Source organism: Lepidochelys olivacea (assembly GCF_965140295.1).
Source record: "Lepidochelys olivacea isolate rLepOli2 genome assembly, chromosome: 17".
Taxonomy (NCBI): Eukaryota; Metazoa; Chordata; order Testudines; family Cheloniidae; genus Lepidochelys; species Lepidochelys olivacea.
Window position 1 is genome coordinate 16,294,539 of NC_140427.1, and position 24,032 is coordinate 16,318,570.

Here is a 24,032-nt window from a genome sequence, read left to right on the forward strand (position 1 = left end):
TAAATGGGCCATAGCTTTGGTTCTATAGGATTAAGAGGGTCTTCAGTATTGCACAAGCTTGTGCTTGACCTCTGTACAAGGGTGTATTTCACCCAGCTACATCAGTCGTTAAACTCATATGCAAGTTTCTCACCTCCTGGCAACTCCCATCAAGGGTCCCTAAATGTTTTCCTAGCTATTGCATTTGCCATCCCTAAAGCATGCCATCCACAAGCAATGCTGGCCAAGCAGACAGAAAGCAGTAAACAAAGGAGGCAGCATTTGGTTATTTCCATGCATGGCCGATCACCAGTTGTAAATACTTTTTTAAAAATAAAGTAGCTGTGTGTTTAACTGCAAACTATGTGTTTCTCCTACTTCTCTGAACTGTTGGTAGTTTAAAAACTGGGCAGGAGACTGAACTATTCTAATAGTGAACTGGAAAGGATTGGGAGAAAGCCCTGCAAGATATTTCCTGTGATACCACCTCCCAAGTGCTTTTACATGTGGGCTTTGACGTCTGAAAGTTTGTCACAACTAAAACAAAGCTGGTCTCCAACAGGCCCACCTATGGCCAAGAGGCTATCATATTTCCTATGTCACCGCTAGCAGGTGTTGACACCAGAGATGAGGGGCTGAGGAGAAGTCCAGGGCTGACCTTGAAAAGACAGGAGGATGGGAAATCAACTTGTTCTAAATCAAGATACGGGCAAGGCTGAGATGGGAACTTCACAGGCGAGCCCATGTGGGTATTAATTCATTACAGGTTCAAACAGAGAAAAGCAACGAACTTTGTTTGGGACGGTGGATTAAATTCTGAAAGACTGAATACAGCTGATGACTTAAAATCAATAAAGCGTAATCTCTGTGTTACAAGAAGCTACTGAGAGAATTCCCAGATAGAGCTCCAGAGGATCTTTAATTGCACATACAGCAAAACAAATCTCACCTCTTTTCATTCTCCTTCAAAGATATAGTTTGATGTCTGTCCATACTTTCCTTTGACACATTCTAGCTACTTACAAAACAGCTTCATGGAGGAAAAACACCAACACATTCTTCAGTATATAATTCCCCTAGCTGGATGTCATTCTAATTGGAACACAGACTCCAAGATGTTTGAACTACCTACCCATTGCTTTGCATTCATCCATTTCCCACACCACTGTAAAGAAGAGTTGGGACTATGTACTGCAAAGAAGGGAGTAAGTAGGTAGCCAGAAATTAAAAGAGATCTGCAGTGAATGTTGAATGTTTGTTCCCAAGTTCAGCCAGGTCTTTGGGCAGATTACAATGCTTCACTTCAGTAAGGACAGAAGTTTGGAACCAAGAATCCCCAAATGTCACTCTTTTAGGAGAGGTAATGGGCTGATCGATCCTTAGGAGAGGTCTTGTCTATGATTTAGCAAGTGATGGCCTGCAATTGAGGCAATGCAGCCACACCAATCTGCAAGTGCAGGCTTGGAAAGTCCTATTTTACACCATCTGGGCTCACTGCTGCTTGAAGCCAGTGTAAGCTCAACCAGTACAAACTGCAGCTTTCCTTCTGTACACTTGGGGTTTTTTCACCAGTACAGATTATCCCTGCAAGATGGGAGGATCCCAGAGCCCAAATGGCTACCTTGCAATTAAACAGCCCCTTAGCCCCATGAGCCTGAACCAGCTGGCACAGGCCAGCCACAGGTGTCTAATTGCAATATAGACATACCCTAGGTGGTGCTGTCCTGGCTGAATACAAAGTGTAACTCTTCTAGTTTGATAAAATACTAGCTGGTTTAACAAGTCTAGAGATGATGTCATAGCACCAGAAAGAGCTTACCTCCCACCCACCACTTTTTGTCAGTTTTTGCTTTTATTTGGCATGACACTTGAAAGGAAAAATAGAAACAAACAGACCACAGGAAATCCCATATGAAGGGATCGTTAAACTTGGAAACCAAGCTTATTTGTCCCTTTCTGTGCGCACATTATAAAAATCCCTAGGCATCCATGATGGAAAGAGTTTGAGGAGCTTTGAACCTCAAAACCAGGGACCATCTGTCAGGAATGGAGCAGATTCTATGGCAGATCTGCTCCTTGTTCCAGCTGTAAATCGGAATGAATGCAGCGGGGGTATTTCACTCTTATCACCGGACTCCTCAATAGGTCTGTGTACTCTCTTCTTTTTTTTTTTTAAATAGCATTTAAAAAATACAAGATCCACCTTCAAGATGGCCCCTCTGTTTCTTTTCAGTTGTTCTCTCGGAACAACTGGGTGTTGTTCTCTCAAGGGTGGCACTTGAGAGACCTAGCCCTCAGCTGTGACAAAGCCCAGTTGGAGTAGAAAAGAAAGTTTCTTGGATGGGAGTGCCAGCTGACTCGAGCATGCAGAGCTTGGGCTAAGGGACAGTTTAATTGCGGTGCAGATGTTCAGGCTCAGTCCCTTAGCCCAAGCTCTGCAAGCCCGAGTCAACTGGGTATTTACTTGCGGTGATTAGAGCGGGAGAAACTGGAACTCTGGGCAATACTCATTATATTAAGTTCTGGTCGTTTGTGGTATTCCTCCACCAGACACACAGTTACTCCATGTATGTGTCCATGAACAAGGGATGCTCCATTTCCTTTTTGCTGCAAGTAGATAACAGACCTTCAGAACACACAAGCAACCCACAGAGGAATCTATGACTCCTCTCTTGTTTTTATGACAGACCCTGTGTTTATCAAGCAGCAATGATCATTCACTCCCATCCAAGCAACTTTCTTCTCTACTGCATCTGCGAGCTAAAAGTAACAGATATTTAAGAGGGTCCTAGATTAGCATTTTAAAAATGCGGGAAGTTTCAAGGAAATACCGCCAGGATAAATGTGTGAATTAGGAGCCAGCTGTCCTCATTCAGATGCCATGGAACTCCACCCGATTCACCAAACAAGCAAGGCTTGGACCACATTAAATGAGAAATTAGGGCAACGGCAACTTTCCCCACACTGGTAAAGTGAGTGCATCATTAGAGCTATGTAACTTCCTGACTGACAATACATACTTAGTCATTGCTCTGCTTAGGCAAATAGGCATCTCCTCTTACCAGGTTTGGGGATGAGTCCTTGAAAAGGCCTGGAAAATACAAGGAGAAAAGAATACTTAGAATGAAGCCAAGGCAGAAAGCAGGCATGCCTACGACTGGCGATTGTTGTGAACAGCAGTGATACTGGTTAGTCATTATTTGTAAGTTAGTGACGAGGCACCGATCATGATCAGGCCCCATTGCGATGGATGCTGTTCAAAGGTATGAAGACATGGTCCCTGCTCTGATGAGCTTATACTTAATCTGAAGCACCATGCAAGAGAGGCAGCTGGTCCAATAGGGGAAAAGAAAGCACTAGGCTGGGATTCCAGAAGTTGGATGCTCTTCCCAGCTCTGTTACTGACGTACTGCGGGACCCCGGACAAGCTGCTTCCTGGCTCTCTTTCCATTCCCTCTCTGTGTCTGTCTTGTCTTTTTAGACACTGAACTCATCAGGGCCAGGCCCGTCTCTCAGTATGTGTATGTGCAGGACCCAGCACAATGGGACCCTGGTATCTCAGTTGGGCTTCTGGTCACGACTCTCCTGGGTAGCATTTTTCATCCATAGATCTCGAAGAGCTTCACAAGGGAGGTCAGCATCAGTATCTCCACTTTGCAGATGGGGAAACTGAGACAAAGGGAGGCGAAACAACTTATGCAAGGTCCCCTAGTGACAGAGCGGGGAAAAGAACCCAGGGTCTCCCCAGTCCCAGTCCAATGCCCTAGTCAGTAAGCCACCCTGTCTGCACTCTCAGGAGTTAGCAGGGTTCTGAGCCACAGCCCACTGAAGCCAATGTTAATCTTTCCATTGTTCTCTGCAGGCTTTGGATCAGGCCCTTGTTGCACAGCGTCTGACTGTTCCAACTCATCTGAGAGGTTTTGTTGTTTTTAAAAAAAAAAAAAAAAAAGGAACACACACACACACACACACATTCGGTTATACCCTTCCCGAAGCTGCCACTAAACCCAGCCATTGCTGATTGCCTGATTTCCTGGAAGCCACACGGCTGGAGTGACACATAACCCAACTGACCCTGCGTAGCTTGTTGTAATCCTCCCCCACCCCCGTCACACACACACACTTAACAGGGAGCACTCCTCAGTGCTTCCTCGTTAGAGACTTGGCACCCTGCGGTGATGGGAGACAAAGGGTGACTTTTTCATTCCTGTGATATTTACCCAGGTACTTATTTTTAATATAAGCTGGCCCCCTCTAGCAGGCAGCAACTAAACAAAAAGGAAGAAGAGGAAAGGGAGGGGAAACCTAGATTTTATAGCTCACTTCTTTCCGTCAAATTGTTAACTGCCAGCTTAATTGTTGTCTCTCAGCAGGATGGAAGCCGGTGTCATTAGAGTGTATTTATAGCCTTTCCCTTGAGGGGGACTGGCAGCACATGTGATGGATTTAGCCTCAGAGACTTAAGTGCAGGCACATGCAGTGGTCACTGGCACTGGGACCATGTTGTGGGTCGTCCCCCCCTGCCCCCACCCTCAGGCTGCATGGCAAACAGTCCTCACCTTGTTACTGTGAACTTGATTTTGTCAGCCACGGCTAATATTCTCTCCAGGTTCTGAGAGCCAAAAGTGCATGGTTTCCTGAACGGAATTCCAGGGGGGAGCCCCTCTATAATCACAGACCCTGGGTTGCTTTTAATCCGTTTGTACGGCACTTGCACTGGGTATTTGATTCCCAAGGCCTCGCCTAGAAGAAAAACAAGCCATACATGCATCTCATGTTTAGGATTCAAGCAGGATTTCAGGTATCAGGTCCGGCCTCAACTCCTGTTATTCCACACATGTGCAAAATCTCCCCACCTCCCCCCACCCAAAGTGCATGATGGAGTACAGAACCAAATGTGCGAGCTGCTTAATGGAGCATGTCAATCTTTAGATCAAGGACCAGCATTTTCAGGCCATCACCATGGGGACGATCAGAATGGAATGGTCCTGAGGCAAGTAGTGAATGCACAGAGCCGCAGTGAAGAGCTGATGAAGCAAAGGAGAGACAATTAGGGAGCTAAAGCTACATTAAAAAAAAAAAAAAAAAAGAAGAAGGAAAAAAGATAAAGGGTATCCCAAGCTGGTGATCATACAGTACAGTAGGAAGGATGGAAAGGTAAGTGCTGTTCACTTTGGGACATTATTTGGGCAATTTCCATTCCATTTTCCTTCCCCGATGTCCATCCGCAGGAGTAAGGCCAGCAGCTTCTGCCTGAGAAAATGCAATCACATGTTGGATGGGAGAGTGCGGCTACATTGGGTAGACTCCCTACGCTCCTTGGACAATGCTCCAAGGGAGGGAGGAAGGTCCAATGGTTAGGGCACTAGCCTGCCACTTGGGAGACCTCTGTTCAGGTCTCTGCTCCACCAGAGACCTCCTGTGTGAGCTTGGATCACATACTCCTCTGTCTCAGTTCCCGATCTATAGAGAATAGCACAGAGGTGTTGGGGGTGGTGCTCAGTGTCACAGTCACATCCCCAAGGAAACACACAGGCAGACAGAAAGGACCTGCCTCCGAAATGCCCTACTCAGTGGCTGATACTCTTTGTTTATACTCATTCCAGTCCTCCCCTCCCCTCCCCACTCTTTCCCTCCACCCCTAGCACCAGGAGTTCAGACGCATCTTCCTGACTCTACAACGCTCTGCTAATGAAATTATCATCTTCATCCTTCAATGGGGGGTGGGGGGGAAATCTGTCTGTGAACTGCAAGTAGCATTAACAAATGATGCATGCTCCCTATAACAAGAATCTTTCCTGCTAAGTCAGAGCACCTACGCTACCAAAGCCTTCAACAAAAGCCACTTATTTCCCTCCTCAGAGAACAGAAACACCATTCTGTTTTAATCCATGCTCAAGTGCCATGTCCCACATGTGACCCTCAGAACAACAACTGCTCTAAATGGAAAGGGGGAAGACGGATGAAACCACCTAGGGAGAAGTTATCAAAACAGAAATTCAGAGGAACAGGGAGATAGGAAAGGGAGAAGACACAGAGAAGGTAAAGATTCAGGGAAAAAAGAAAATCACCCTGATCTCTCACCATATTTCTTATTGAAGAGATCTTGGACTTGCTCCCTTAGAGTGTTAGCAATATCTATTCTCGAAAGCCTGGCGTCATAATTTTCTGTAAAGTAAAGAAACAATTATGGACTTTGGATGTTCAATTAAAAGGCACTCCATGACTTTTAAGTAATACAATTTTCTAATTATAGGAAAGTCTTCATCTAGCAATTAACCAGTTCCTAGAGTAGGCCATTCACAGTCCTTAGAAACCAAAATAGTTTCAAGAGAAATTGATATTTTTCTCCTGGTCTCGAAGAACGCTGAGCAAGAACTGCATTAAATCTGGGATTCAGTCATCGTAATTACTGACATTACACAAAATAACCAACCTCAAGCCACGCTCCGCAAAAGGCGGGAAGCATTCTGAACTGGTGCTCTAAGGGATGGTTCTGCAGAAGAGATCCCGAAGAAGTCAGGGACCTGGTTACTGCAGTCAGCCCTGGTGCTCAGGAATTAGCTAACCAAGGAGGCAGGAATGTTGTGGACAACTCTGACTCTGGGTTGACTCTGTTTATACCAGAGCAGTGATAAGTCAGCCACAGGGAAAAACTCAGAAAGTCCCAGCACCACCACAAACAGTTCCTTTGTGAGGGCTGCCCAGGCTGCGTCTCTGCTGTGAGCTAGGGGCGTGATTCTCCTGCTCACGCACACATATACTCACGCTAGCTCTCATCAAGCGAATGCAACCATAAAGAGCAGCGTGGTTGCGATAACACAGGTAGCAGCCGCTGAGGCACGGCTGAGGTACGTACTCGGCACAGCTAAAGCAATGCCTTCACTGCCATGACACAGGTTACCGCAGCAGCAGGGCTATTTATACTCATGCTGGCTCGATGAGCACCTTGGGTGCCCTAGGGCCACACTCAGACTACCCCACGAATGCATGCCCCGCCTTATACCAAGTCGGAGTTCAGATTGGCACGAAAGATTCAGACGGCATGTTAGGGGACATGAACGTTTGGCACTTTGTCTAGGAAAGGCAAATGGGCGCACCACTTGCTTACCCTGGGTTTAAATCTGGCTGCGTGAGTAGCTAATTCCAAGTAATTGTTCATTCTAGGTCTGCTCCACAGTCAATGGGGGTGTCTCCACTGATTTCAACAAGCCCTGGATCTGGCCCTTCAGCTGCGAAGGTCCGTGCGCTTTGCTGAGAAATAACGTACACAGCGTGGCACTTGAATAGCTCTCAACGCTTGCCTTTCTCAAGGCTCTGGCTATACGGCGTGGTTTTAAAAGCACAGCTGTTTCTCCTTTACAGTCGTGGGGATGCCATGACAGTGCCACCAGAGGCTGGACATACTGGGAAGAAAAAGCCAACTCTGGTCTGTGAGAAGGCCTGTGTGCATGAGACTTGGCAGCAAGTGCAGTGCCGTTCTGGCGAGCACTGTAGAGCTGAACGGTACGTATGTAAATATCAGCAGGGTTGAAAAGCCCCCAAAATGCAAACCCCAAGGCTCAGAGTTTTAATTTTGTGCCTTGCAAGGTCAGATTGAGAGATAATTAAGTCATGCAATTATGGCATATTCCTGAATGTCTCTCAAACCCTCTGTGTTCAGAGCTTGCCCAGACTTTGCCTCGTCCCTCCTTTTGATCCTTCCTGTCCTGTCGCCATACTGCTTCCTCTGTCTTCTCCCTCTAGCATCAGCTTTGGGCCCTTCTTCCACCTGCCTGCCAAGCCTTTAAACCACACTGCTGCCTGGAGCCTTTGCTAATTCATCTCCTCAACGACAGTACTTCCATGCCATTACATGAACCGCGTGTTGTCTTCTGCGGGACAGATCACTAGTGCTCACCAGGGCAGCCAGGAGGAAGAATGCTCTTGTGGTGAAGGTTCCACCCTGGGATTCAGTTCTCTGCCCCACTGCGTGTCTGACAAGTCATTGTTATGTCTGGGCCTCATTTTCCACATCTGGGAAATGGGGTGATAACACTTCCCTCCCTCCCTCCCAGCAGTGCTGTGCAGATATATACACAGTAGTGACTGTGGCATGCACCAACACTGTGCTGATGGGGGTCATACTAGTACCTAGACAGACAGGGACTGGCTCTCATGCTGTAAATGCCACTATACACAGATATGTTAACAAGAGCTGAATGAGAGGTCGAGTACTGCCCTCTCCTCTCTTACCACAGCCAAGTACGTTCCAACCCCCATATGGTTTTATAGAAGACTGGCATGGAAAAGCTCTTTTAAATGCACTTCAGACTCACTGGAGATCTTCCCAGATGCTGCCCACTCTTACCTTGAAAGCCCTGTCTCTTCACAGCTTCATCAACAAGGGAGTCACTGGAGTCTCTCTCGCTGGCTGCAAAGACAAGGGACACGGCAAGCAGCGTTAGGGCCACCTGTGCAACTGAAGCAACAACAAACAAGGCCCTAATTTTCGTCCGCAGCTCCCAGTGCACTGACTGTTCACAGCACTCTGAGAAATCAGGCCTAAAAGACTACAGAGGAAGGAGAAGGAATGCAGTGCTCTGGAAACGGTTTTGATTCCTTTCATGCTTCATTATGGGTGCCCGGGGTTATCTGAAAGTTTCAGAATCCTACCCATAGCTCCTGGGCTGTCAGAGGTAGTCTCCTTCACTCCCTCCGCAAGAAGCTCTGGTCTGGAAAACATTGAAAATCAGATGAAGAGTGAGTGAGGATCCATTCCTGTAATCCTTCAAGTTCCTACTGCTACAATCTGTCACTTAGGAGAACACTCCTGTGCCCACAAACCCAACATACACATCTGGCTAACGCAATTTTAAACCTCCTGCAGTACAATAGGGTAAGCTTGCAAAATCATTTTCATGCCAGAAGAGTCTTCAGAGAGCCAGTGTAACACCCTATGGGATAAAATTAAGTTCAGAGCTGCTGAGCATCTTATATTGCATGCAAGTACAATGCAGTTCCCCTCCATAGACCATGCAGTGCAGAAAATTTTTTATGATAAAAATGAACCAGGATAGGACACTGCTACCTGTTACAAACCCCACATACAGGTGTTCAAAGTTATACTACAGAGAACTAGATTTAAAGGAGTGGGACAGGTAAGAAGAGAAACCACAAATCCCAAACCCGCTGTCAGTTTACAGATCAAGTACTGGTTGGATGCCAACCAAATTCTGCGCCCAACTTTTACTTTCCATGTCAGCTGTCATTGGGCTTGCCTCCACTATTCCCCTCATCTGCGAGGGAGAGGTTGTGCCCAAGAGCAGATTAACACATTGCTAGCAGCCAGAACATGAGCACTAACAGCACCTCCTCAGCAAGCCAGACAATCCAGAGTTTGGAATCATTCCGAAAGAGACAGTAAAAGGTGTTTGAGGCATAAATACCAGACATCTCTAGAACTCTGACCCTAAAAGCCTGTCACTGGGCAGGACCAGAGAACGTGTTCCAACATCTCCTCTATGCCCCCTCTCATCCAGTCAAGCTTAGATGTCTTATCAATTTATTTCATCTGGTTGGGGAAATTAAACACAATCTCAAACTGGATTTCTACAAAGCTAAAGGCCTGCAATTATGCCATCTATGGCCGTGATTAAATCAGGTCATCTAAGATAAGAAAAACTAGGCTGGATTAGCATTTCGATGGGAGACCTCCAAGGAATTGGATGGGAGACCTCCACCTAGGGGAGTTAGATGCCAGCCTGCCATTGAAATGAGTGGGGGATTATAAAATCTAATTCCCCTCGGTGCTGCAGGAAGTTTTGCTGCTCATGCAGTAAAATGATTTCCTCCATTTAATTCCACATGGCTATAATGTCCTGGCATGGCGTTATGGACCATTCAATTGCTGGAGGTGTGGCCTGTCACGAGAGATGTAAAACCAAGCCTCTGCCCATTTGTGGTCATGGACTATCCTGTGGTGCTTTCCTCGGCACTTATGGACAAATTATAACTGCAGTTTCTACTGGATACAGGATTCTTCTCTCCTTCCTGATCTATGCTGTTGTGTCATCTTGCTGTTGGCTGCTTTAACAGTTACTCTATTTTAGTTGAGGCTAAAAACTGATGCATGTGTAAGTCATAGTCCCCCCACGCTCAAACACATCCTTGTTACTAGTGGAGATGGAACCTGGGATGTTCACCACTAAAAGCACCGTCTTCTACTGTTGGAGCCAAAGAAACAACTCCATCACCTGGCAGCAACAGCAGGCCTTAATCCTCTATATACACTAGCCACTAGATGGAGACCTAACATACTCAGCCAGCAGGTTATACATATATACAAAGTTTTATATAATCAGTCTGCACACGGCTTTGTTCTTACTCTGGAGGAAAGGCCTTATATAAACACAAGACTGTCACATAGCCTCTTATCCTGCAAATTCAAATGCATCAATCCACACTTCCAGGAAAGTTCTGCAGTCAGCTCTTCCCTGCAGGCAATGACTTTGGACTCCAAGAGCAATGACTTAAGTAGTACTTGAAGGTCACAGGCTTTGTATCCTACTACAAATCCTTTGAGCCAAACAGTGCCATGCCACGCCTCCCCCCTGCAAAGCACATGAGGAGGAGAGCAACAATATCATCCCTTCCTTTGAGAAATTGTTCAAAGTAACCATTTGATTGCTTTCGCAGGGAACATTTATTGAAGAAGATCAAGCTCTGGACGTGTTCCAGGTAGTTTATGGGACACAGGGTCTCTTCTTTAGAAGTAAAAGCACAAACAGTAGCATAAGGTGCAGCCTCCCCAGCAGTTTTGCAGATACTGTACCAATCAGAGGTTAACCAGACTTGCCTTACCTCTTAATGACAAACTGGATGCTGTTGCTAGCTTGCAGTATCTTTTTCAGCTTCGCAATCCCAAAGCAGTTAGGACGCCGGAGTAAGATGCCTTCAGGCAAACCCACCACAAACAGGTCTTCTGGGTACATCAGGAACTTGGCGTAGGGGACTTTGACAGGCTCCGAAATTCCTATGGCTTTAGCTGAGTAAGGATCAAGTCTGATTAGTTCATTTGGCCTTCAAGTTGGGCTCAAGTAAAACTGACATCACACCCTATATTTTGGGGGGAGGTTCAAAACTGACATCACACCCTATATTTTGGGGGGAGGGTTTTTTTTTTTTTTTTTTTGCACACACACACACACACACACACACACACACACACACACACACTTCTTTATGAACCTGACTCATACAGACTGTAGAACACCCTATGGAAAGAAGAGAAAATCTACAAAAACTATCCTGGGTCGTCTTCTGAATTTGCTTGTTAAATGTAATGTGTAACCTGCCTCTCAACAATGCACTTGTCAAAAGGGGTTTCCTGGAAATGTTGGCAGACATTCTCTTAAAGCAACAGGGACCCCCATGTCTGTATCCACATAGAGCTCCCTCGCTCTCTGCAATTGCCCGATTTCTGGAACAGAAGGGGGAATTGCACCCGGAATCACCATATTGTGACAGTTCTGTAGTGCAAATGTAGCCCCCTGGTGGAGTCTGTTACAGGCCTTCCTCTGGGCCATCTTGACCAACACACAGCTTTTGAACTTCGGACCTCCACAGCTAAATGCACAAACTGCTACAACTTGAGCTAAAGAGCTCAAGCTCCCCAGCTGGGGCTGTCACAGACTCCTATCCTCTGCAGATCAGCACAGAGCTAACCATATCACATGCACTCACCAACGGGTTACACAAGCCAAGCCATGGCTATACACAGCCAAGAACCAAGTTCTAGAGTGGTCTTAGGAAACTTTCTACTGTCACAGAGGTGATCTGGGAGAACTTAATGCTGGTGAAAGGCACTGGACTGACAGGCCTGCTGACTGGAATCCTCTGTGTATGTTAAACATGCCGCACCAACACGCCTTAACTTTGATGCGGAGAGACAACTTTGACAGGCAAGAGAGGAGCTCCAGGACACATTCAGCCCCCGGCCACTCCATTGAGACTAGCACCAAGGGTAGGAGCCAGTGACAACGCATGCAATGGTTTTGTGATGAGGACACTCATCCACTAGGAACTGGACTGAGGACACAAGCTCATTTCACACATGGCTCAAGCTTCAAAAGCGCTTGGCTCACAGCAGCTCTGGGGAGAAAGTGGGGATTGCTCCATTGCGTTCATTGGGAGCCCAGCTCTTTTGAAAATCCAGCCAATAGGCTGCTGAATAGCCATCACAGAGCAAACGCTTTTGGTCAAAAAGAAAAAAAAAATAAAACCCTGGGCTGAAACATGACCTAGCAATTTGGAGTTGACAGGCTCCACTGATTGCCAAACCTGGGAGTAATCCAGTTCCAACCGGAAACCTATTGTTAAGGCTAAAGCTCTTTAATAAACTAGCGTCACCAGGAACAGAACTTCTCTGCAGATCATTTCAGTCTTGCAGAACAATGGCAAACCAATTTATTTTGACCATCCTAGAAAGCTCTTCCTGTTTTAAAGATTCCTTCTGATCGAAAGCTGCCCACACTTAACGTGGAACTGAAATGCTTTCTAAATACATACAAAAACCCCATAACCCCACTATCACCCACCAACCCAATTTAAGATCCTAATTCAATCCACAGAATGGAAGGGTTAGGCTTAACATGACAAATGAGTACATTTTTAAACACATTTGAAAACCCATTTCCTCTTTCTTTTAACAGTCAAGACCTCAGCTCAATGGAGGGTGTTTCTCCAGCAAAACTTGCCCATATCAGCTAAAGCAGCTTAAGGGTTGCAGCTCCCCTGCTCTGCTTCTGGTGTTTGTGACATCAGCCCTTGTGGGAGAAACACAGAACCTTGAATTCTGGTTGTGACAGGCCCAGAAAACTTTTTTATTCTCAAAAGATTCTTGTAATTTTCCAAGTCCCTTGTATTCTGTTCAGTGGTTAACGTGTGTGTGTGTATTTAGTTTTTAAGTACATTTCAGCTCACACAAAAAGTGTACCCCCACGTTCGCCCTGAACTCAATCAAGATCCGCTACCAACTCCTGCATGGTGATAAAAATACACAATAATGCTTAGCAGCTTTTTAAAGCGCTTTTTACCCAGAGATCTCCACCTGCTTTGCTAAAATGGGCAGACCAGAGTCCTATTTTACTGAGGGGGGACACTGTGGAAGAGAATGGCATTTTCTCAGGAGAAGTGGGAAGCACTTTTGAAAATCTGGACCCAGATGAGTTTCTCAAGGATACATGGTGTAAGAATAGAACCCAGGTTTCCTGGCTCCCAGTCCAATGCTCTATCCACTGGACCACGTTGATGTACTGCACTGGTGACCTTTTATACTCCCCCCAATACCTTGGCACACTCCAGAGCAATCTTATTGAAAAGGCTTCCTGAAATTTTCCAAACAGAAAAGGAAAATACTCCAGCCCTTTTCCACTGTGGTAGAAAGTTTGTGGGTCACTGAGGCAATTCATGGGCAGGTAGTAGCCAGCCTAGACGTTTTTTTTCAGGAAATCAAGAGGAAGAGTTGCAATTGCAAGGTCCAGTGAGAATCCCAATGCATTTGTAAGCCCAGCAGATAGCAAATGAACAAATTAGACTTCATGTTCAGTCAACAACCGGTTTGGAAACAGCAGGTAACAGCTCTGAACAATTAACTAAGCTCTCAGCTCCCTGAGTCAGCGACCCACGCTCGGCATTAAGAACAATTGTTAAGGAACATCTTACCATAGCGCGTGTTGAACAGAGTTTCAACTTGCTTCCTCAAATGACTTATAACGTCACCTAGGCCATCTGGAAAACAAGAGAAACACACTGACAAATAAACCACTTCTAACTCCAGAGACGTACAACAAAGCTGTTGGGACAGCCCTATTCTACACTGACCTGGAGAGGCACTCTTAACCCTTTGCCTGCGCTCCTTTAAAGTCAGTGCCATTCCTTGCAGCAGCTACCGCCAAACTCCATCCGCACCAGGGATGGGGGAGTGACATCACGAAGAGTCACTGGCAAGGCCTCACAGCTGACAAAAGGTCAAGTGGCTCTTGTGACTAGTGAAGCTGATCTGAGCTCCCAGGCAAGATGGGTTTTCCCAGTCTCCTTTAGCCCTAGGGCAACATCGCAGACTCCTGACAAGGCACTATAGGTTGACGGGACGAGTGTTTTTCAGAGGTAGCAGCGCTGTGTCAGATCAGAGCATGGACTGCGTGATGTGAATGGAACCACAGATGGGTTGGAAGGATTCCTCAATCCCATTGTTTTGCATCTGTCTCATTCTTGACAGTTATATAATTTATTTCTCCCATGCAGTTTTATTTATCTACTGATGATCATATATTGATATCCTTTTACCTCCCTGTTAAACCGTAGGACAGTGTCACAGCCAGTGGGAAGTGCCATGATTTTCATTCATATTGTCTCTCTATTTTCACAAGTATGTTGTTGTTTTAAAATGCCTTATTTACTTCTGTACATGCTACTAGTCGATCTCGTCATATTTATGGCAACAGGATTTCTTGCTGTTATTCACTCAGCCCAATACTGTTTGTTAAGCAGAGATCCTCTTGCTGACTAATGGCAGCAGAACAAAAGTACCATAAGCGCAGGCACAAACACTGGTAATTGTTTGTTTAAAAAGGTCTCATCCACACAGTAACAGGTTAAAAATAAAAACATTAAAATTAAAAATTCAGATAAAAGTCACCAACAATTTAACTATTTGAGAGAGGTCAAAAGATGCGCTCTGTCCTTTAATTTTTAGTCATATAGTCCACACAGTCAACCTATGGCACTCATTCCTATAGGATGAAAAGCATAACTGGATTAAAAAAAGAATTAGATAAGCTCATGGAGGATAGATCCAACAGTGGCTATTAGCCAAGATGGTCAGGGATGCAACCCCATGCTCCAGGGGCCCCTAAACCGCTAACTTCCGGAAGCAGTGACTGGACAACAAGGGATGGATCACTCAAAATTGTCCTATTCTGTTCATTCCATCTGAAGCATCTGTCACAGGCCACTGTCAAACGATAGGCTACTGGGCTACATGGACCATTGCTCTGACCCAGCGTGGCTGTTCTTCTGCAGGAAAACATCAGTTTGGAGAGTAGAAAGGAACAATGGGATCAAAATAAACCCACAGTGAACCTATATTTATTATTCTAATTTGTATTACAGGTCCCAACTTAGATCAGGGCACCCGTGTGCTAGGTGCTGTACATACACAGAGCAGACAGTCTCTGTCCCAGCATGTTTACAATCTAAACAGAGAAGACAGACAAAGGGTGGGAGGCGAAGCAGAGGCAGGGAGGGGAAGTGGTTTGCCCAAGGTTACACAGTAAGTCAGGGCAGATCCGGGATTAGAGCACAGGTCTCCTGACTCACACATCGGTGCTGTACCTACTAGACCATGCTGTCTCTCTGACCAATAATGTTCTTATATAGACTAGAATAAACTGTATGGATAATTATCTGAGATAGGTGTGTACTCAAGTCCTCAAGAATTAACATTTTTTCAGAAAAATAAAAAGGGTGACCTTCGATACAAGGCCGATGTGACTTGAATCAAAGTTCACAACATTCTCACATTGTAACCTCTCCATTTTCAATCTCTCTCCCTTCACGCCAACACAGCACAGGACTCATTCTTCACTCTTGGACCACTTAGAGATAAACAGGCCTACGACACAACACTGAAACACTGAGAATTTGTGCTCCAAACCCTGAAGAGTTGTTTCCGTTTTTGTTGTTCAGTTAGTCTCTGGTCCAGTCAGGAAGGCATTTCCCGCCTTCACTACGAACCTCCACGCTACTCTGTGGCCAGATGAGCAGCTGATTGGGATGGCCAATATTTCTCACTTTGGGGAGCTGTACAGCCTCTGCTAATTCAGGGCTTGCTCCTGCATCATATAAGTCACCGGGAGCTTTGCTACTAACCTCAGTGAGCACACAATCAAGCTCTTAGTGACGTGACTGGCGACAGACTACAATAGTAAATGATTGAATCAGACAGGGCATCACTGCAATTTATACTTAAAAAATAACCCCCAAACCTGCAACTGACACCACTGTTGTGGCAAGTAGATTTGCTGGGATCGATTCTCAGCTGGCACAAACTGGAGGGATTTCACTAATGTCAATGGAGTGACGTTGATATACAATCAACCAGGCCAGATCTGACGATCTGGTCATTGAAATACAGAGATGTGCTTCTGAACAAGGTAGTTGGGAAGCTAATTACCTTGCCAAGGATTTAGAAGGTCCATCCAATGCAGTCTGTCTACAGCCATCTGTTTTCTCTTGTTTTATACTCCGATTGGGAGCTCACTGGGGAAGGGACTGTCTTTTTGTTCTGTGTTTGTTCAGCCCTAGCAAAATAGGGTCCCGGTCCATGACTGGGCCCTTTGATAATACAAATCAATAATAAAATAAAAGAGGGCTGTTTTAATCAGGCTTTAAACAAACCTGAGATTATCAGAGGATAAGCTGGCCTGCTTTTATTACAAATTCACTCTTACCTTCCATCGGCTTTTCTTCGTGTCTTAAGTCCTGGCTGGGCTCTTTATCTGAAACTGGAAGGAAAGCAAAGGTTTAGCAGTTTCTCTTGCATAAATCAGTCAATGTTCCCCAAGACAGCTCAAGGAGCAGGCATGAGAATTTGCTTGAGGCTAGAATGAGGGATGAAGATAGCTAGCTAGAGCATCTGGCTGTAAAAGGAATATATTCCTCCTATGCTGGGGAAAAACAGTCCAGTGTATAGCCAGCATTTCCCAGATAACAGAACAGCACTAAGCAGAGAAGTTTGGGGACTGCCCCCACACCCCCGCTTCAGTCAACAGAGCACAAAGCTGAGTGACACAGGACACGCCTTCTGATCCATCTTTCTGACAGTCTGTAAGGGCACTGTCTGGTCCCCAGCAAGCAAGGGGTTTACCTCGGCTCAGATTCACATCCCCTTTCACAGGTCCCCAGAGCAAAGGCTATAAGGGGGGCTACTTAGGCTGTAGGAAGGTGGGGAGCTGCCTTTGGGGAAGGTCAGAAAAGGACTAGGTTGAATCCGGGCAAAAACCTTTTCTCGTTCATCTCCCTCGATTCTGCTTTCTTGTTACAAACATTAACTCTCAAGGAAAGGTCCTTGCTGACTGTGCTTTTTATTCGACTGCTTCCCCATCTTATTTTGCCTTTCACATGGTGCTCATTACGATGGTATCTTACATTCATTTCGCCCCTGTGGAATGTCCTTGAACAAAGTCACTTCCCCCTGTCCCTCTGATTCCCATCCACCTGTGGCCTATTTCGTTGTTATTTATTATTGGTATTATTGCAGCACCTAGGAGCCCCATAGTGCTAGGTGCTGTACAAACACTACAAAAAACATACTCCCTGCCCCAAAGAGTTTACATCTATTTTTAGATGAGTCCACGGGGCAGGAACTGTCCCTTACTATGTGCAGCAGCCAGGCACAATGGGATCCCAGTCTTGGCATTATTGTAATGCAAATAACAACAGACAATATTTAAATGTGCCATGGGGAAAAAACAAACAAATATTTGACACACTTCGCCTCTGGATTCTCAAACATGTTTTCTATTGGACACAGTTAAGGCAGCTTCAGGGCAACAAGGCTACATGTTTAGGCCAAGACTTTAAGTGACAGGAGCCTCTTAGGCTCCCATTTCCATATTTGTGCTCCCGAATGAGTGACCCAATTTCAGTAGTGCTGACCACCCAGCAGTTCTTACTGGTCAATAGGAGCTGCTGGGTGCTTGGCAATTTTGAAAGGTTAGAACACTTACAGGTGAGTAAAATTGTGGAATTAGGATCCTAACTTCAGGCTCCTATTATTGAAAATCTTGGCGGGAAATTTCTACTCCATTTCTTTCTGATGTTTGTAGAATTTCTGAGCTTTCTAATTCCATTATTTTTATTGGATTTATTTTTTTTTAAATTACCTGTTACTGTTTCTAGCATGTAGTTGGAATCGTCTGAAGTCATGCGGCTGGTCACTGGGTCGTGCATTTCATCGGAACTGGGGGATCGGTCTGTGAACAAAGCACCAAAGACAGTTCTGGACAGCCCAGCCACTGTCCCTGGAAGCAGACTTCAGAGCCTTATGGTCATCCACAAGAATTCATGAAAAACTAACCTACCCAATATGAGCCTCTGCATGTTGCTTTGATAAAGGATGCACTTACACAGTCACAAGGGCACGTAGGACCAGAAGCAGGACTACTCACACTGGTCCACATCCTCAAAAGTATTTAGGCATCTAATTCCCATTGAAATGGGAGTTAAGCACCTAAATATATCTTTGAGGATCTGGGCCATTGTGTCTGGAATGTTTTGATGGCAACTCTGCTACCTTTCTCCTATACACTAACACTTGTAAGAGGACATCAGAAACATCTATAAAACCCACTCCACCTTCCCAAATTGGTGAATATAGCATCATCTGCAAAAGTTTCCTTATAAGCCTCACAAAGGTTGAAGGCCAAAAAATGGCTTCATGATGACTTAATATCTAGACATCCAATTTTGGCTTAAAAACATTAATGCTGCTTGACTCCATCGCCCGCTCCTCAGGAAGACCATTCCACCCACTTGCTGCCTCACTCCATAAAAGAATGCCTCCTTAAATTTTTCTTAGATATATGCCCTCTTAATTTAAACCTGTCTCCTCTAATGCTGGCCTCTCCAATGCCCTCAAAGAGATCTCAAAATTTAATTTTAAAATAAACCTTTAGCTACTTTAAATACTTCAATCAGGTCACTACTTAATCACCTTCTCTAAGGATAAGTAATCCAAATTTCATCGAGGTCTCCTCATATGTGAGCACCTCCATTTTATTAATCTTCCTTGCCCTAAGCTGTACTCTCTCTAATTTAACTATACTGGCCTTCCATTGCCTTATGTGGACTCTGAACTCCAAGTGTCATCTAATCAGGGCTCAAAAACTATGATAACTCAGCTTCCTTAAACTTGTATAAAATACACCTATTAACGCCAGCCATTAGCCTTCTTCTCTCCCATTACATGGCGAGCCGAAAATGAAAATGTTTGATCTAGCAATATACCTGGATCCTTTTTCCTTCCTCTATATTAACTATGGGATCAAGTCCGCTCTCATCAAAATGGTGTAAAATCCAGAGGGACTCCCCTGACTTCAATGGAGTTGCATCAGACTAACATAAGTGGCTCTAATTCAGAATCATCTGAACTGCAGCTGGCGTGGGCATTATTTCTACCCAAGAGCGTCACCCCCCAGTGGGACACACTCAAAGTCACGCTCTTGCTCTAATTCCATCAAGGTTACTCTGTAGTTAATGCTTGTAAAACACATTGGAAATGCACCTTACTAATCACCCCTTAAGATGTTCCTACCATTTGGTGCACTACCGAGCTAAGGTAACAACCCTATAAATACCAGCCCAAGGAATGGTCTTCCTGAGGGAAACTCCTAATCTCCCCTCTTTACTCTCCAGAGCCTACTGTTTTCAACGCTGCTGTCCCCATTATGGCCTGCGACCACTGGCTCCTCAACAACTCTAGGACCCAATGCAAGAAAGGACTTGGGCCCCGATACTCAGAGATACTTAAAAGGTGCCTATCTTCCACTGAAATTAATCAGCGTTGGGTGCCTAGGATCTGGACCTTGGGTAAGTGCTTAGGTCCTAGTGATTTCAGTGGGATTCAAGCACATGCTTAGCCACCCTTCCTGAACAGGGATGCTTTCCTGAACTGGTGCCCTGGTCAGGAATATAAACACTTGAGGTTTGAGATCTGCCAACCTTATACAACAGACAGGAAACAAATTAGGTGATTTTTGTGGTCTTGCCTTCAGAAACTATTTACCTACTTTGCTGTAGAGGATCCCAACACGGACTGTTAGCCCAGCAGCTTTTCAGGGCGATCATCTCCCCAAAGGTCCATGGCTCATGAATGCACTCTGGGCCCAATCCTGCATGTATCCTTTCAGCCCCTTCTCCGCGGTCTACTCCAAAACCACATGCTTATTGCGCTGGATGCCACCTGACCCAGCTTGCATGGTCTACCTGTCCCTTCCCCTGATCCAACTGATCAATCTAATTCACTCCTGCACACGTTCCGCAAACCAACAACACTCAATGGGCTGGGATAGCCAAACACCAGGGCTAAAGAAAAGACGGGGGACCACATTCTGCTCTCAGTTCCACAGCTATAAATCCATGGTAACCCCCCTAAAGACAAAGGTTTAATCTGGAATTCTATCAGCATACCAGATTGCCCCCTTGTGTCAGGACACAGCTTTTCAGAGTTTCTTCCACTCTAGCACCACAATGGTCTGGCACTTCTGTGGCCCAGCCCTCTGGCCAGATCAGCTCTCCATCTAGTCCCCTTCTGGCATGAACAGAAAAGAAGCTACATCTGAACTCGAAACAGCCACTTGGGCATTAAAGACCATAACTATATCTTCACAGAGAGCCAAAGCAAATCCTACCAAGGTGAGAGGCCTGATCAGGCCAGGTTACTTGGGTTAGGGCAAGGAGAGTGAGCGTTCCCTGTCCTGGGCTTCCTCCAGAACTGGCCCCTTGTAAAAGCTGCCAGCCTTTTTTATCTGGCCTGCTGGGCCCTCATTGACCTCGGCCTGCTGTCAGCCCTGCTAAGTTCCAGAGGACCAAGTCTCACTGGTTCTACCTGGGGAACCCACTCTAGGCAATCCCTGGAGAGCTGAAGTCATTGCTCTTCCCTCCAGCAGGACACCTTCTTAGGGTGGGTCATGCCACGACAGGGGGCAGCAAATGTGTGGTCCACCCTACCAATGTGAGTGAGAACAATTCTAGCCCCTGCTACTTTTAGGGGTGGGGGTGGGGGTGTGTGTGTGTGTGTGTGTGTGTGTGTGTGTGTGTGTGTGTGTGTGTGTGTGTGTGTGTGTGTGTGTGAGAGAGAGAAACAAGACTATCTAGCATATGTGCACCACTGATTGCTCACTGGCAGCTTGGTAGCCTTAGAACTGGTTGCTGGGAGCTACTATTTATCCACTTGTATAATGATAAGCCCTAGCCAGATGCAAGCTGCAGAGACGTCACCAGTGGTCCTACAGGGCATATCAGCTAATGAGAGACAGAAGTGACGATAGAACACCAGCTTTCAATAGGCTCAGTTACACCCTTAGGAGCCAACGCACAGTGCTATAGAAACGCGGAGGCCACAATTTAAAGGGATCCGCCTAACACAGCATTTTCCCACACGGGTGCATCCACCCTATAGGTGTTCATCTCCAGAATAAATCAACAGATATAACTTAAAGTGAAGTCACTTTAAAATCCCTTCCATACCCACTCCATATTCTTCCCCAACAGGCTGCAACCACTGTTTCCAATTTGCTCCTTCTAAAAGCAAGAATGTCTATGGCTTTCTTTGTACTGGGCTGGGAGTCAGAAAATCTGGATTCTACGCTCAGTCCTGCCATGGATTTGACATGTGACCTGGGACAAATAATTTAACTTTCTGTCTCTCAGTTCCCACCTCAGGGATACTCACTGGGGCTCGGGTGGAGAGCACAGGGATAGAGGAAGGCAATGGTCACCTACTACCTCAGTACTTCTTCCTTATCACTGAAAGAGCAGTGTTAGCATCTGCTCCAGAAGAGTCCGCTCCCAGCCTGCCTGGCCAGAGATGCGACAGGGAGACGGTGAAAGGCAAAAAATGAACTGACACAGACCAAGCCCTTGAAAAAACAAAGCCATGTGTTATCCCAAAGGCCTTCCAAAGAAATCATCTAACTTCTGATGCACAACTGGAACTTTACTTTCGAAAGAGAAAGGGACTGGGGGGCAAAATTCATCCTAAGAGACAGTGAGATGAGGAGAAATCCCAATTTCCTGCAACCTGCCTTTCCAAAAGCAAAATCTTCACACAGTGCAGTCGGAGGCCAACGTTCTTTGCCTAGATATTTCTGAGCAATTCCAAAGTTTTATATTTTACCTGGAACGGTTATTTGAATGATGTCCAGCTCATCTGGCTCTATTTTGATAGGTCTGATCCCACTCAGTTCTGCTGAGGTACCTAGCAGGAAAATAATTAATCGGATGCATGAAAGACAATTGGCCACTAATTATCCATGCCCGGGAAGGAAAAAATCCTCACTGCCAGCATGTTCGATTCTATACAGTGACCTGTTCCTCATAACAACGCTCAGCACTTCACCCATAGGTCTCAAAGCACATTGCACATGTAGGTTACCATCACTAACTCCACTGTACAGACAGGAAAACTGAGGCAGAGAAAGGATAAGGCTTTGTCTATATGAGAAAACCGCACTGGTTTAATTTAAATCACTTTCTACACTGATTTAGTTAAATGATCACACCCCTATGCGGATGTAGTTTAAGAATGACTTATTTCACTTCATCTTAAACCGATTCCTAATCAATTTAAACCAAACTGAAGTAAGCCTGGTTTAAAACCACAATAAGAGAGTGCTCACAGCCTGTTGTACCAGCCTGTTGTTTAAATATTCTGGTTTAAAATTCTACCAGAAACAAACTCGGGCAACTTCTTCCGGTAGAGAAGGCCTCAGTAAATACGGTTCTGATTCAGCAGCACATTTAAGCATGTGTTTAAGTCTCATTATCGTCAAAGTGTTCTGTTGAATCAAGGCCTGCCCAAGAGGCCATAGGACAAGTATCTCTGCATCCCTGTCTGTGAAATGGGAAAAATACTTACTCATTTATTTGCCTCCGAGGGATATTGTGACAATCAATTCATGTCAAAAAAGTTTCAGAGATGTGTCTAAAGGAAGTTCTCTAGAAAGGATCCTTGACTGTAATTCACTCTTGCCACTAGTATGACAGAGCGACAGTCTGTAGGCCGACAGGGCCCAGAATGAGTCTAGTCTATTTTCTCAGGCTTTCCCCCCCGCCATTATTCAGCTTACTCTCCTGGGTAGGTATTCTTGTTATTATCTTTTGTATTTGTTTTTAAATAATGATGCATTCCCACTCAGATGGGCTCATTTTAAAGAGGGAGCATGTGTGTGTGTGTGTGTTGTGTGTAAACACAATATCCCTCATACAGATAGTCACAGAATGCTTTATTACCCATCAAAATATACAATATAGAAGGCATTGTCCTCCCCATGACATATCTCTTCCTATAAGCTATTCAACAGAACCATACAGAGATTCCAAGCCCCACACAATGGAAAGCATAGTACACTACGGGGAGCGGTGATAAGCAGCAATGTTTGCTACACTTTTGTCATTTGTATAGAAATGTTTCATTACAATAGCCATAACTGCAGCACATTACTGGGAGAGTGTGCACTCAGCAAATACATTTCACGTGGCATGTCATCATCTCAGCCAAAGAACTGGAGAGTTTATCTGCTTCCTGGGGAAATCTGTTATTTATTAGACTGTACCTAGCCTTTTTTATGTCCCTCACCATTACGCTTTCTCAGTAGAAAGCAGCCATTATTTCTTGCTCACCTGGTTCACAGTCTTCAGAAACACTACTCTTCTCAGACCTGACAAGGAGAAGCAGACATGGGACACAGTAAAGGAACTATCAATGGATCGCTTAAAAAACACATGCTTATGTACAGTGCATTAAATAGACTAAAGGCGCATTTTCAAGGGACTGAGGGGGGAAAAAAAACTAGCTCTGACTTCAATACTTCCTCTGCATAAGGAAAAAATAAAGATCCCACACTGACGATCCTAGCAGCAGAGCACTCCAGGGCTCCAGTTGAAAGAACTCATGACAGCTCTCAGGGTTTCTGGAGTCAGTAAACCATGGCAAATTCCTTTCTTTAAAGCTTATACAACTCGTCAGCAAATAGATCATGATAACACATTTTCATAAGGGAGTAAGAGAGATACCGCAGGATGGCACAGAAGGTTTCTCCGGCATGAGCTTTGGATGGGCAATGTCACTTTTAACTTACCAGTGTAAACCTTGCTTTACAGCAGTGTGGGGTTTCTGCAGTAGAGGTTTGCACTGCGGTAATTACATTGGTGTTGCTACTGCAAAGGAAAGGTTTGAAAACGTTCTTAAGACAGATGGGTCTCAAATCAAGCTCAGTTTCCCCCCTTTA

The 24,032-nt window shown here is 45.3% G+C and overlaps 1 protein-coding gene across 4 annotated transcripts in view; it reads right to left on the bottom strand.

The window, feature by feature from the left end:
• The window catches only part of GTF2IRD1 (GTF2I repeat domain containing 1), a 174,402-nt gene that overhangs the window by 31,931 nt on the left and 118,439 nt on the right, over positions 1-24,032 (bottom strand). For all 4 annotated transcript variants that reach the window (XM_084651275.1, XM_084651274.1, XM_084651272.1 and 1 more), the window contains 11 exons: positions 23,425-23,462; positions 21,920-22,000; positions 17,907-17,996; positions 16,473-16,526; positions 13,684-13,749; positions 10,822-11,005; positions 8,635-8,693; positions 8,330-8,392; positions 6,064-6,147; positions 4,539-4,722; positions 3,042-3,070 (listed from right to left, as the gene is read on the bottom strand). In XM_084651275.1, the coding sequence (XP_084507401.1) occupies positions 3,042-3,070; positions 4,539-4,722; positions 6,064-6,147; positions 8,330-8,392; positions 8,635-8,693; positions 10,822-11,005; positions 13,684-13,749; positions 16,473-16,526; positions 17,907-17,996; positions 21,920-22,000; positions 23,425-23,462 (932 nt within the window). The remainder of the gene's footprint in view (positions 1-3,041; positions 3,071-4,538; positions 4,723-6,063; positions 6,148-8,329; positions 8,393-8,634; positions 8,694-10,821; positions 11,006-13,683; positions 13,750-16,472; positions 16,527-17,906; positions 17,997-21,919; positions 22,001-23,424; positions 23,463-24,032) is intronic.